The sequence below is a fragment of the Rana temporaria genome, chromosome 5 (genome assembly GCF_905171775.1).
Source record: "Rana temporaria chromosome 5, aRanTem1.1, whole genome shotgun sequence".
Taxonomy (NCBI): Eukaryota; Metazoa; Chordata; class Amphibia; order Anura; family Ranidae; genus Rana; species Rana temporaria.
This window is the reverse complement of record NC_053493.1, coordinates 94462738-94477511: the sequence shown is the minus strand read 5'-3', so window position 1 is coordinate 94477511 and position 14774 is coordinate 94462738. Positions and strand designations below refer to the sequence as shown.

The window sequence follows — 14774 nt, the reverse complement described above, 5'->3', positions numbered from 1 at the left end:
CTAGGTGATCAGGAGTAGAAGTTCTCCTCCCCCCCCCAGTCTTCTGGGACACATGATCAAGACAAGGACCATTCAAAATGTGCGGTGCGGCTCTCGCATTTCAGTGGGCTGTGGAGCCACATGCTGTCATAGGTGGGTGCTCACAATAAAGGGGCCAAGGAGAGAAGACAGCGGGTGAAACCGGCTCGAGTGCGCACACTGCTGGATCCGGTGACACGTGGGTGTCTGTTTTTCAAAAGTCAGCAGCTACAGTCTTTGTACCTGCTGACTTCTAATTTTTTCACAGGAGACTGGGCAACTACTAAAGTTTCAAATAACAAACATGTCATACTTCCACTGTGCAGGTCGTTCTGCACAGAGTGGCCCCGAACGCCGTCTTCTGGGGTTCCCCGGTGGCTCCTCCCTGCATCAGATGCCCCCCCTAGGAGAAGCAATCTCCTGGAAGGTTACCTTGCGGGCTCGCTCCAGTGTCCAGCATTTGGTGTCCATAGCCGCCGAATGCAGGAATCAGCCCCGCCCCCGGGGGCCCATGTCATTGGATTTGATTGACAGCAGCCATTGGCTCCCGCTGCTATCTATCCAATCAAGGGCCGAGAACCCTGGGCAGATAGACTGCGCCTACTCTGGGCGTGGTTTACGCTAAATAGTGGGCTTGGCTTAGATGGCCGTGGCTCAAAAGGGGTGTGGTTTGAGTCTGAGACGAATGAGGGATGGAGAAAAAAAGGGGGAAAGGGAGAGAGAAAGAAGAGAGAGAAGGAAGGAGAGAGAAAGAAGGAAAGAGTGATGGAGGGACAGCAAGCCCAGATCCTACACCACAATAGAAATATGTGTATTCCAGGGTTTAACAAATCCGCAGATAAAGATACTCCAAACACCTGGTGTTGGCGCTTCAATCATCCCGGCACCATGGTTGTTGTGGTGTCAGGATGATTGAAGCGCATTATTTCTATTATTACATTGTAATAATGAAATCCTTCAACTCAAATTTTTTACGATTGGCTGCTTACAGGTGTCCCATAGCAAGTTTATTGTACATAGATATGGGAAAAGTGTGAAGCCTTGTTGAGTGTCATTGTTTGTATTAACCAAAAGAGATAATGTTCCATCAACTCTTATTCTAGCGGTCTGTCAATAATACAGTGCCAGAATCCAAGATAACATAATGGGAGGGATTCCGATCTGGGCCAGAGTGAAAAATAAGAAGGACCAAATGGTCAAACACCTTTCCGCATAAAGGCATAATGGAATATCCTGCCGTTTTGAGTATTTTTGAGAAGGTCAAACATGGTATTATCACGCACTTCTCGATTTAGTAACAAACCCAATTTGTTCTCTACGGATGAATTGCAGAATAAATGGAGTACATGTGGATTCTCATATATTTTGGCATAGATCTTCATCTCCTACATAAACAAGGGAAATAGGCCTATAGCTAGAACATGGAGTCTGAGAATAAGGGTAATATGGCCTTCGTGTGCTTGTCAGCAAATTGACAATCGGAAGAAATTACATTAAATGTAGATTCCAGAATTGGAAATAGGGCTGCAAAGAAAAGGTTTGTTTAAAAAAGGCCAGTATAGCCATAAGCCCAAACTTTTGTCTGTAGATAGGACTGTACTGCAGCTCTACAGCAAAGGGGTCTAGGGTAGGGAGGGCAGTGTCTGCAATGTAAAATGCTCGATTTGGATTATTGGGTAAAGACAAGAGTCCTGATTGTGTGTGTGTGTGTGTGTGTGTGTGTATATGTGTGTGATATATACACACACATAATTTGTGTGTATATATAATGTGTGTACTATATTCAGAATAAACCTAAAAAGCTTGAGCTATTTTATCCAACTGATGTACTAGTTGGTTTGTGGCAATTCTAAATATGAGTGCATAAATATGTGAGCATCTAGCACTATGGGAACAGGCCAAGGCTGATCTTCACATATCTCCATGTTCATAGAATAGTTGATAATGAGCCTCTGTCTCAAGGCGCCTTGATCAAATATTAACAATTTGGTATGCTTCTGTAGTCATTTCTGAGGGATTATGTTCTGTTGCTTTTATGAGCATGTTCTAATACTTAAGTAGCACCCTCTACCTTAGGTAGGTGCTAAGTGTGGGATTTGTGTGTAAGCTGGGAGTGTAGGTAAATTTAAACAGGCCTATGCTGCAAGCTAGGCCTGTTTGTTTTTGATCTGGGGGCAGGGGAGTGGTTTAGTGTAGCAGTAGGTGACTGGCATGTACTTTGGTTCTTGGGTGTATCCTCTGTTTCCAGGGAGAAGGTTCTGGAAAAGTGGCAGGGCTGAGAGCCAGAGTGACATGGGATACATGTGAGGAGCTCTGACCAATCCCCCAACTATGATTGGCAGGGGGCAGGCCTCCTATATGTTCCCCCCCAGGGTCAGCCTGCTGGGGGAGGAGTTGTCCACTGGGTGAACTGAAGGATGGAGTGCTAGACTGTCTTGCAGGAGGGATACCCCTATCTGGGCGGGTGTAACTCTGGCGGAGGAGCTCGGGAGCTGGGAGCGAGCCTCTCCTTACACGGTCATGGAGAGGTGTCTTAGAACAGGAGCTAGGAGAGACAGGAAGGATCCAGGGCAGGTGTCGGTGAGTGAAAGCACAGTGGAGAGATCTGGAAGAGTCATGCCAGGGGAGCTGGATGCAGAGCCAGAGGGAGAGACTGTGGAGTTTGTGTCAAATCATGAAACCATGAGCGCAGGCAGGATTTGCAAGTCGGACTTTCTTTGGATCATTAGTCCATAACCATTAAATCTTCTCAATTACCCGGTTGCTGCCATGAGGGGGTACTGCAGGTTTATTCAGAGTGAGGCCTGTCATTTTCTGATGGCGTGACAGGATTACTAAGACTGTAATAGGAAGAAGTGTTCTGAGGTTAAAGTTGGTCAAGCAGTGTGCTGGAGGAAGAAGTGTTCTGAGGTAAAAATCTGTCAAGTTTAGGATCAGCCATCTTGTCCTTTCTAAGAAGTGTGACACAATTACTATACTCTATGAAGTACTAATCTGTTCTATGGGCATATCCCATGTCCCTTTCCTCAACCAAGTTCAATCCCCTAATAAAATAACAAAAACAAGCAAGAGACTTTTCATTGACTAAAAGCGTGTGTCTAATGGATGTCTGGCAGCAGGGTGAAATGTGTGGATGTTGTAACTCGTAGTTTAGTTGAAGCTGCTGATTACTCCTTTTTTATATGTGATCCATGAGTTGTTAATATGCCCCACAGCACACTTTTAAGCATTTCTCATTTAAACGCCCCATTTCTACCAGCTGTGTTATTATCTGCCTGCTGATCACTGCCCTTTGTATGATATTACTAGCAATGAAAATCTGGCTCAGGTTGTGGGTAAAAATCAGACTGTGTCAAATAGTTTGATCCTTTCAGTGCCATAGATCAGGAGAGCATGGCATCCATGTTTCTCAAACTTTTTTCACTCATGGCACCCTTAAAATTCTGCACAATCTTGAGGCACCCCATTTTAAAATGGGATACCCAACATTAGTGGTGATTTATTCTTCCGAAGTAAATGCACCTTTTCACACTGCTACGGACTAGTATTCTAGCATTTCTCATCTCCCTCAGTTTCTTTCCCTCCTTCAGCTAATGTGACCCCAGTGTTGATGATGGGCAGAGCGGGGGCAACAAGGTTGTTGTATAGGTGCCTGACGTCGTCCTTATCAACAGATGACATCACGGTTTGTTAGGACACCAGCAGCTATAAGGTTACAATGGTGCACAACTAAAACCGAAAAATTGGTTTGCGCAAAATTTATAGCGTTTACAAAATAGGGGATAGTTTTTTGTTTTTTTTTACTACTAATGGCGGCGATCAGCGTTTTTTTTTTTTTTTTTTTTCGTGACCGCGACATTATGGTGGACACTTCGGACAATTTTGACACATTTTTGGGACCATTGTCATTTTCACAGCAAAAAATGCATTTAAATTGCATTGTTTATTGTGAAAATGACAGTTGCAGTTTGGGAGTTAACCACAGGGGGCGCTGAAGGAGTTAGGGTTCACCTAGTGTGTGTGTTTACAACTGTAGGGGGGTGTGGCTGTAGGTCTGACATCATCGATCGAGTCTCCCTATAAAAGGGATCACTCGATCGATGCAGCCACCACAGTGAAGCAAGGGGAAGCCGTGTTTACATACGGCTCTCCCCGTTCTTCAGCTCCGGGGAGCGATCGCGAGAGGGCGGCTAGAAACGAATAGCCGCGCCCTTGTCCTGGATCGCTCCCCGCGGGTTACCGACCGCCGCATGTACCGGGGGGGGGGGGTCCATGGAAAGGCGGGGACGTACATGTACGCCCATATGCCTGTGCGTTCCATTCTGTGGACGTATATGTACATGCGGCGGGCGTTAACCGGTTAATACTGATCTTTCATTACTGGGAGGGAACGTAAAAGTATACATTTCTTGTGCAACGGCATCTTACAACATAATTCAGTTCTAATTAGAAAATGTATTTTTCTGAAACCAAAAAGAGATAAATGAAAAGGCCTGTAGGCCTGTTTTAAGGATATATGTTGATGTGCTATTGTTGGCTGTTCCTGGGAAGTGCTAAAGACTGGCAGTGTGTAGACGGCAAGATGATGAAATTATTGTTATGCCAGACTCCGGTGATTGGAACTGATGTTCTGTCGCTTTCCAAGTCCAGGCACCTCATACTGTCACATCCTTGTAATAAGAGAGGGATGATTGCATGATCATTAGAGCAGAGCCATTCCTGGGATAAATAGTTGTAATCACTATTGAAAACCTTTAGAAGCATTGTACAGGATTGAGCTAATACAGTGGATATAAACTTGGGGATGTTAAGAGATAAGCAATCACATTCAAACTCATGTTAAATGCAGTACACACCTGCCACTATTTGAAGTGTCTCTGATTAACTCCAATTAAAGTTCAGCTGTTCTAGTAGGTCTTTCCTGACGTTCTTGGTCGCATCCTGCAGCAAAAGCCATGGTCTACAGAGAGCTTCCAAACCATCAGAGGGATCTCATTGTTAAAAGCGAACAGTCAGGAGAAGGGTTTAAAAGAATTTTCAAGGCATTGGATATACCATGGAACACAGTGAAGACAGTCCTCATCAAATGGAGACAATATGGCACAACAGAAGAAAACTATTCAGGGAGGCTGCCAGGGGGTCTACAGCAACATTAAAGGAGCAGGAATATCTGGCAAGTATTGGCTGTGTGGTAAATTTGACCACAATCTCTCCCGTATTCTTCATATGTCTTGGCTATGGAGTAGAGTGGCAAGACGGAAGCCTTTTCTCACAAAGAAAAACATCCAAGCCCGGCTAAATTTTGCAAAATCAAATCTGAAGTCTCCCAAAAGCGCGTGGGAATTTTTGGCCATAATTCCAAAAGATATGTTTGGTGCAAAAGCACTGCACATCACCAAAAGAAAACCTACCCACAGTGAAGCATGGTGGTGGCAGCATCATGCTTTGTTTTTGTTTTTTTCTTTAGCTGGAACAGGGGCCTTGGTCAAAGTAGAGGGAATTATGAACGGGTCCAAATACCAATCAATATTGGCACAAAACCTTCAGGCTTCTGCTAGAAAGCTGAACATGAAGAGGGAACTTCATATTTCAACAAGACAACAACGCAAAGCATACATCCAAATCAACAAAGAAATGGCTTCACCAGAAGAAGATTAAAGTTTTGGAATGGCTCAGCCAGAGCCCAGACCTGAATCTGAATGTGAGGGCATCTCCTGTGCACAGATTTTCCAATCTGACAGATTTGAAGTGTTTTTGCAAAGAGTGGGCAAATGTTGCCAAGTCAAGATGTGCCATGCTGATAGACTCATACCCAAAAAGACTGAGTGCCGTAAAAAAAAATCAAAAGGTGCTTCAACAAGGTATTTAAGGGTGTGCACACTTTTGCAACCATATTTTATTTTTACTTCCCTCCACCCAAAAGATTTCAGATTGTTATTCAACTAAGTTGTACAGTTTATAGGTCACATTGAAGGTGGAAAGAGTTCTGAAATTTCTTTGTCTTATTATTATTATTATTATTTTTTTTACATCGCAGAAACCTGACATTTTTATCAGGGATGTGTAGACTTTTTATATCCACTGTACAACCAATAACAAGGACCATTGTCTGCTAAAACCATCCTGTCATCGTTACCGCTTGGCCAGATTGAAGTGTCATGGCATAAAACTTGTCCACTCTGTTTTTAGAGAACAGAGGTTGCTCACAGTGAGCTTAATTCATTGGCTCTTTGCTCCGCAACAGGAGGCTATCAGAAGTAGTGGACTTGTAGGGAATTTTTATAACCCCATAAATGTATTTTTGAAATGTTTTACATTTTATTATCTTTTGCAGCTGTAACTTTGTTGGTATGGAATACCCATTTTAGCACATATCACATTTAGAAATAGAAGGCTCTTCGGTTAGCAGAGACTGGCACAGAAGACCAGCACTGAAGCACTTCCAGCTTAAAAAAAAGAAAGGAGGAAAAAAAAAGACTTGAAGTCCCTGTGCAGATTTCTTTGTTGGAATGCTGAATGTGAGGACCTTGCCTTTGCCAGCAGGCAGTGAATTTTTGAAGGGGGCACTTGATAACATTGGCGTGCACTCTTTTCTCTTTTGCGTGACCTATTCATTTCATTGCTATATTCCTAAGGAATATGAACACCAAAACAGCATAGGCTTTTAAAATGACAGTGTCAACTACATGTCTTTTCAGCGCCTTCCACTTGTTACTGTGTAGTGGAGCTAAACTCAATTTTCTAGATATGTTCTCACTTGCTGGTATACCCAGGAAGGGGTTCTGGTTTGTTCTCAGCAGATGGAAATAAAAATATATTATAATAGGTAGCAGGAGAAGTATTGTCTGCCCGTTTTATTTTTTTTCCCCCCATTAGAACAATAAATATATATACACATCGTCAAATATCCCTCATATGAATAGGGATAGACAATATGGAATTTATTGCAACTCTGGTTTCTTGAGGGACCTTCAAATAGGCAAAATCCTTTTATTTACAGCGCCCCCCAAAATAAATCTCTAGGCATTTTTGCCGGGTGCATCTCCTGGCCTTTTTCCCGTGGCTGTTTGCCTGCTGCAGTGGCTGGTAAGTGTACACGTGTAGTTGTTTTCTGTGCGCATAGAAGCCTTGACACCTTCCTCCGTAACCACTTGAGGTGGAGATAAAAGGTATGTTTACATTTTGGTGAATTTTGCTGTGTTTATGATTGGGTGATGGGTGCCAAAGATGGAGACTGAAAGTAGTGATGTTTTGGTGTATGAACGCAGCTATTGGCATTTGCCTGTAGCGGAACTGAGCAGAGCTGGTCAGAGGTTATCCTGGGGCTTGGTGCAGAGTCAGCAGAAAGGCAATGCAGTGGAGTAAATGAATAAACATAAAAGGTGAATGTCAATTCAACAGTGAACATGAGTGAGTGAACATATACAGGGAGTGTAGAATTATTAGGCAAGTTGTATTTTTGAGGATTAATTTTATTATTGAACAACAACCATGTTCTCAATGAACCCAAAAAACTCATTAATATCAAAGCTGAATATTTTTGGAAGTAGTTTTTAGTTTGTTTTTAGTTTTAGCTATTTTAGGGGGGTATCTGTGTGTGCAGGTGACTATTACTGTGCATAATTATTAGGCAACTTAACAAAAAAAAAATATATACCCATTTCAATTATTTATTTTTACCAGTGAAACCAATATAACATCTCAACATTCACAAATTATACATTTCTGACATTCAAAAACAAAACAAAAACAAATCAGTGACCAATATAGCCACCTTTCTTTGCAAGGACACTCAAAAGCCTGCCATCCATGGATTCTGTCAGTGTTTTGATCTGTTCACCATCAACATTTCGTGCAGCAGCAACCACAGCCTCCCAGACACTGTTCAGAGAGGTGTACTGTTTTCCCTCCTTGTAAATCTCACATTTGATGATGGACCACAGGTTCTCAATGGGGTTCAGATCAGGTGAACAAGGAGGCCATGTCATTAGTTTTTCTTCTTTTATACCCTTTCTTGCCAGCCACGCTGTGGAGTACTTGGACGCGTGTGATGGAGCATTGTCCTGCATGAAAATCATGTTTTTCTTGAAGGATGCAGACTTCTTCCTGTACCACTGCTTGAAGAAGGTGTCTTCCAGAAACTGGCAGTAGGACTGGGAGTTGAGCTTGTCACAAGCTCATCTTTGATGATACCAGCCCAAACCAGTACTCCACCTCCACCTTGCTGGCGTCTGAGTCGGACTGGAGCTCTTTGCCCTTTACCAATCCAGCCACGGGCCCATCCATCTGGCCCATCAAGACTCACTCTCATTTCATCAGTCCATAAAACCTTAGAAAAATCAGTCTTGAGATATTTCTTGGCCCAGTCTTGACGTTTCAGCTTGTGTGTCTTGTTCAGTGGTGGTCATCTTTCAGCCTTTCTTTCCTTGGCCATGTCTCTGAGTATTGCACACCTTGTGCTTTTGGGCACTCCAGTGATGTTGCAGCTCTGAAATATGGCCAAACTGGTGGCAAGTGGCATCTTGGCAGCTGCACGCTTGACTTTTCTCAGTTCATGGGCAGTTATTTTGCGCCTTGGTTTTTCCACACGCTTCTTGCGACCCTGTTGACTATTTTGAATGAAACGCTTGATTGTTCGATGATCACGCTTCAGAAGCTTTGCAATTTTAAGAGTGCTGCATCCCTCTGCAAGATATCTCACTATTTTTGACTTTTCTGAGCCTGTCAAGTCCTTCTTTTGACCCATTTTGCCAAAGGAAAGGAAGTTGCCTAATTATGCACACCTGATATAGGGTGTTGATGTCATTAGACCACACCCCTTCTCATTACAGAGATGCACATCACCTAATATGCTTAATTGGTAGTAGGCTTTCGAGCCTATACAGCTTGGAGTAAGACAACATGCATAAAGAGGATGATGTGGTCAAAATACTAATTTGCCTAATAATTCTGCACTCCCTGTACATACACACATATATATATATATATATATATATATATATATATATATATATATATATATATATATATATATATATATATATATATATATATACAAAAAATGATATGAAAAAACATTCAAAAGTCCAAATTCATATAAAGACACCAAGAGGCCGTTAATCCGAAGAATTAACGACCATAGAAAGTGTCTCTTGACGTGTACAGGGAAATTGATAAAATATGGATCCCAAAAAGTGCAGTAGAAAGTGTTAAGGTTGGCACGCTTACCAGAGACATTGGACACACGTACTATATAGCAGGTGTGTCAAACAGGCATTGTTGAGGATGAATCTCAACGAAATTCACCGCAGGAGGACACAAAGCAGGATAGGTCCCATCCAATATACCCCAAAGGTTCCCAGTAGCAGGACACAGACGCCAAAACTTGCGGTGAACCGCATCAAATGGTGCAATAATTCATGATGTGCATGGAAAAAAAGGAACTGAACATAGTGTAATACCGTTTGGTACATTTATTGTAAAAAAAAAGGGGGTTTACACTTAAAGGAGTTGGAAATAAAAACAATTTTTTGCTGAAATGACTGTTTACAGGGTATAGCTGATTCCTTTTTAAAACGATTAAAATAGATAAAAATCAATCATATAATGTACCTGCAGTTTCTAGTTTCGTTTTTGCATGTTGTTTCCTGCCTCTGCTGTACAGGGCAGTGATGGTTTGGAAAACGAAACTGATTGGTGCTGAGGGGTTTTAGACACACAGTAATCGCACCTCCTTGATTAGTGACCACAGAGAGAAAGCTCCCGGCACTGTGGTTATCAGGAAACAGACAACCAGGAAGTGTGGAGATCAGAGAAGAATTACAGCAACTTGAGAGCAAAAAAGAACAATGAGGACATGAAAGTAGCACTGCATTAAAGCAGTTGTATACCCGCATATGCAATTTTTTTTTATTTTTTTTACACCTGCAAGGCAAAAGACATAATGAGCTAGTATGCACCGCATACTAGCTCATTATGAAATACTTGCCTCGGAACGAGGAGAAGAGAACGTACCTGGTCCACGCCGAGCGAGATGTCATCTTGACTCTGCGTGTCTTGCGGGTATCGCCGCTCCAGCGATGTGATTGGCTGGAGCGGCGATGTCGTCACTACCGCGCATGCGCGCGGGAGACTTCAATTCGGCAAGGTCCGGCTGCTGCCGGTCCTTTAGCCGAGGATCCCCACTGCGCATGCGCCGCTGCAATCAGCGGCGCATTGCAAGGGAAATATCTCCTAAACCGTACAGGTTTAGGAGATATTCTCTATACCTACAGGTAAGCCGCCTTATAGGCTTACCTGTAGGTAAAAGTATAAAAAAAAGGGTATACAACCACTTTAAGGTAAAGGAAGCTATTAAGATAAAAACAAAATTTCCTTTACAAACAAAAAAATTGCGGATAAACAAGCTTGTAACATGTAGGTGCCTCACAACCTGGAATTAACATGGATTGTTTGAGGATTTGCATCAATTAACCACTTCAGCCCCAGAGGATTTGGCTGCCTAATGACCGGGCCATTTTATGCGATTCGGCACTGCGTCGCTTTAACCGACAGTTGTGCGACGTGGCCCCCAAACAAAATTGACGTCCTCCCCCCCCCCCCCCCCCCCACAAATGGAGCTTTATTTTGGTGGTATTTTCTTACCTCTGCGGTTTTTTTTATATATATATATATATATATATATATATATATATATATATATATATATATATATATATATATATATATATATATATATATTGTGTGTGTATATATATATATATATATATATATATATATATACTCGCCGATACCAATTACCGATACTTTTTTTTTTTTTTCTGTCATGTGGCAGTATTTTTTTTTTTTTTTTACATTTTAGTTTTTATTTATTTTTTTAAATATTTATTGCAATATTTTTTTTTAATCAGCCCTGTTGGGGGTCTTTGGAGAGATATCAGGGGTCTTAACAGACCTCTGACATCTCCCCTTTAAGACAGAGAAATGGACTAAGGACACAGATTCCCCAGTCCCTTTCTCTGCAGCCTCAGCTAAAATGAATGGAGGGAAGCTCCTCTCCATTCATAAACTGAAGCATCGTAAACACAGGTTACGATGCTCAGTTATATGAATGGACAGAGTCGGTGATCACTCCTACCTCCGCTCTCCATCCTGACAGATTGAGGGGAAAGAAGCCGGTCACGGAGCGGGCGGAGAGAAGCCGGTCACGGAGCGGGCGGAGAGAAGCCGGTCACGGAGCGGGCGGAGAGAAGCCGGTCACGGAGCGGGCGGAGAGAAGCCGGTCACGGAGCGGGCGGAGAGAAGCCGGTCACGGAGCGGGCGGAGAGAAGCCGGTCACGGAGCGGGCGGAGAGAAGCCGGTCACGGAGCGGGGGGGAGAGAAGCCGGTCACGGAGCGGGGGGGAGAGAAGCCGGTCACGGAGCGGGGGGGAGAGAAGCCGGTCACGGAGCGGGGGGGAGAGAAGCCGGTCACGGAGCGGGGGGGGAGAGAAGCCGGTCACGGAGCGGGCGGAGAGAAGCCGGTCACGGAGCGGGCGGAGAGAAGCCGGTCACGGAGCGGGGGGAGAGAAGCCGGTCACGGAGCGGGGGGGGGAGAAGCCGGTCACGGAGCGGGGGGGAGAGAAGCCGGTCACGGAGCGGGGGGGAGAGAAGCCGGTCACGGAGCGGGGGGGAGAGAAGCCGGTCACGGAGCGGGGGGGAGAGAAGCCGGTCACGGAGCGGGGGGGAGAGAAGCCGGTCACGGAGCGGGGGGGAGAGAAGCCGGTCACGGAGCGGGGGGGAGAGAAGCCGGTCACGGAGCGGGGGGGAGAGAAGCCGGTCACGGAGCGGGGGGGAGAGAAGCCGGTCACGGAGCGGGAGGGAGAGAAGCCGGTCACGGAGCGGGGGGGAGAGAAGCCGGTCACGGAGCGGGCGGGAGAGAAGCCGGTCACGGAGCGGGGGGAGAGAAGCCGGTCACGGAGCGGGGGGAGAGAAGCCGGTCACGGAGCGGGCGGAGAGAAGCCGGTCACGGAGCGGGGGGGAGAGAAGCCGGTCACGGAGCGGGGGGGAGAGAAGCCGTCACGGAGCGGGGGGGAGAGAAGCCGGTCACGGAGCGGGGGGGAGAGAAGCCGGTCACGGAGCGGGGGGGAGAGAAGCCGGTCACGGAGCGGGGGGGAGAGAAGCCTAGTTATGGCAGTGATCTGCAATTTTTATCGTGACTGCGACATTATGGCAGACACATCAGACCATTGTCATTTATACAGCGATCAGTGCTATAAAAATAAGTACGTTATACTGACGGCAAGTGGTTAACTGAGCTCTCATTCAATCCAGTGCTGTGCCTGTCTGCAGCTCTTCTCTCCACTCACATGGTCTCACAGGCTTTGCGTAGTCAGCGGGAGCCATTGGCTTCCTCTATCAGTCAAAGCCAGTAAGGAGAGAGCAGGGTCCAAGCCCTACTTCTGTATCTAAACTTGCAGACAGCAGGGCTTGAGAGTGAGTCCACATGAGTTGCGCCCTCCCCCTTCCCCCACCCCAAGAAAGCAGCTTTCTATTGGGGCACTCGCTGGAGAGGAGCAGCCTGAAGCTCCAGCGGGGGACCCAGGAAGCAGAGGTTTAGGCCCACTCTCTGCATTTCAGTTGCACAGAGCAGGCAAGTATAAACCTGTTTTGATAAAAAAAAATATCTCTGACCATGTACAACACTGCAATGTTTTCACAGATATCCGTAGCAGAAAATGGAAGCTTTGCAAAGGATGAAAACACAGTACTGGAAATACCTGCTCCTACTGCCATTGCTTATGCAGTTGTGGAATTATTGGTAAAATGCGATGGACAATTTGGTGAGTCTGAGACTGCTACATAATAATAATAATAATAATAATAATAATAATGGTGCCTGCATTATACGAGGTGATAAATTAATCATAGTACATTTGTTATAAGATGTGTTTCTACTGCTATAATTTAACAGTCCTTGCTTAAGTATATTCCAAAGATGGGAACATTTTCAGTGACCCTGTATTTTTAACAAGTTGGCCATATTTTAACCTTCCCTCACAGCGTGATCTCAGATAGTTTGACTAAAAAACACGGTTATAAAAAAAAAAACATTTTTTTTTTTTTTTTTTTTTTTTTTTTCGGTAAACATTTCTTTTTTTTTATTATAAATGCAAGATTTAAAGCGTATTTTATCTTGTACAGCCAAATTGGGTTAATACCTACTTTATATTTGTTACACGTGCCCATTTACACAGCATAAGCTAAGAAGTGCAGCTAAAATTTTTAGAGGTTATTTTATGGAATTTTCAGCAAGGAAATATCTAGCTTAGTTCTTTGTTATGATGGGGCGGGGAAGATGAGAGCTAGGATTTCCCCCTTTGAATGTTAATGAAAACTGCAAAAAGCCAGTCCCCACCCAGCTCTTGAGATAGGCAACACTGACTGCAAGCACCCCTTGACTAGATCGGTGTTATCTATCTCAATAGCTGGGTGGGGACTGGCTTATTATCCTTGTTTAAATAATCACAATCTGAATTCAGTGCAGAGCTGTTCTCTGCTCACAGCTGTAAAAAAAAAAAAAAAAAGGCAGCCTGCCAAGTTTATCACAACATTGCTCTGTGCTGAGAGATAGAGAAACACTATCATTTTGGTTCTATGCTATTCAAAGTGATAAAGTTTGGTCTGCAAATGAGGGCAGTTTATTCACTTAAAGACTTTTGTTCCTTACAAGTTAAAATTCAGTATTGGCTCCTGCTGCTGTCAAACATTGTGAGGAGGGGGCAGGGCCAAGCTGCGCTGTATGTGTCAATAGACGCACACAGCCTGGCATAGGATCAAGCCTGCACCTGTTCCCCCCGTAGCATGTAGCTTGCTAAGGGGGCAAATGGGAAAAAAGCAGGAGCCAAGAATGCTGGCAGGGGACCCCAGAAGAGGAGTTTCAGGGCTGCTCTGTGCTACAAACTTACAATTACTTGCTTACACGATGTCTGTTTTAAGCTGCATTTTTCTACAGACGATCACACATGCATGATGTGAACAGGACACACAGATTTTTTCTGCACACCATCACACATGTATATGTGTGATGGTGTGCAGAAAAATGCAGCTTGAAGGCTATGATAAGGGTTTAAAGCTAAACTCCAGGTAAAAAAAACTCCATCGCCACAAGGGAGATGTAGATCCACTTTGTGTACACAGAGTGCCTTTGCAAGCCCAGATATTACCTGGTACGTGCTGTACATAGCTGTGACAGGGACTGCATGCTCCACCACTTCAGAAAAATACAGGGGGACGGAGACAAGACCCTGCAACAGTTAAGAGAGCAGCAGTGACCAAAGTCTTAAGCTGGATTATTGCACAGATCTAAAAAAAAAAAAAAAAATGCACAAAGCACACAGATGTAAGAATACTGAAATATGTGCTTTGAGAAATATGGGGGTTTTTATTTCTTACTTCCTTCTGAAAATGTCAATTGGTGAAAAGAGCTGGAAAGGTCAGAGGGGAATTTAGAATTCCTGATCTGTGTACTAATTTGAGTCACTAGTGTGAATGGGACCAAGGGAGCAATGGCAAAGCTATGCAAGTTGGGGTTAGGGGGTAGGCTTTAGCTAGGGCCCCTACCAAACATATACTGCATGTTATGCTCTCTAGCGCAGTATATAACATGATTATGAGAGGAGGAATCCATAAAGAGGTGCTACATTAAATTAGCTGGAGCACAAATTGAATATACTAAAGGCTTATTTTGTTTTAGCTAAAATTATAAAAGGTTTATAC

General features: G+C 44.1%; 1 protein-coding gene across 1 annotated transcript in view; it reads left to right on the top strand.

The window, feature by feature from the left end:
- The window catches only part of GSDME (gasdermin E), a 143762-nt gene that overhangs the window by 66351 nt on the left and 62637 nt on the right, over nt 1–14774 (top strand). The window contains exon 5 of the mRNA XM_040352883.1: nt 12718–12838. Within this exon, the coding sequence (XP_040208817.1) occupies nt 12718–12838 (121 nt within the window). The remainder of the gene's footprint in view (nt 1–12717; nt 12839–14774) is intronic.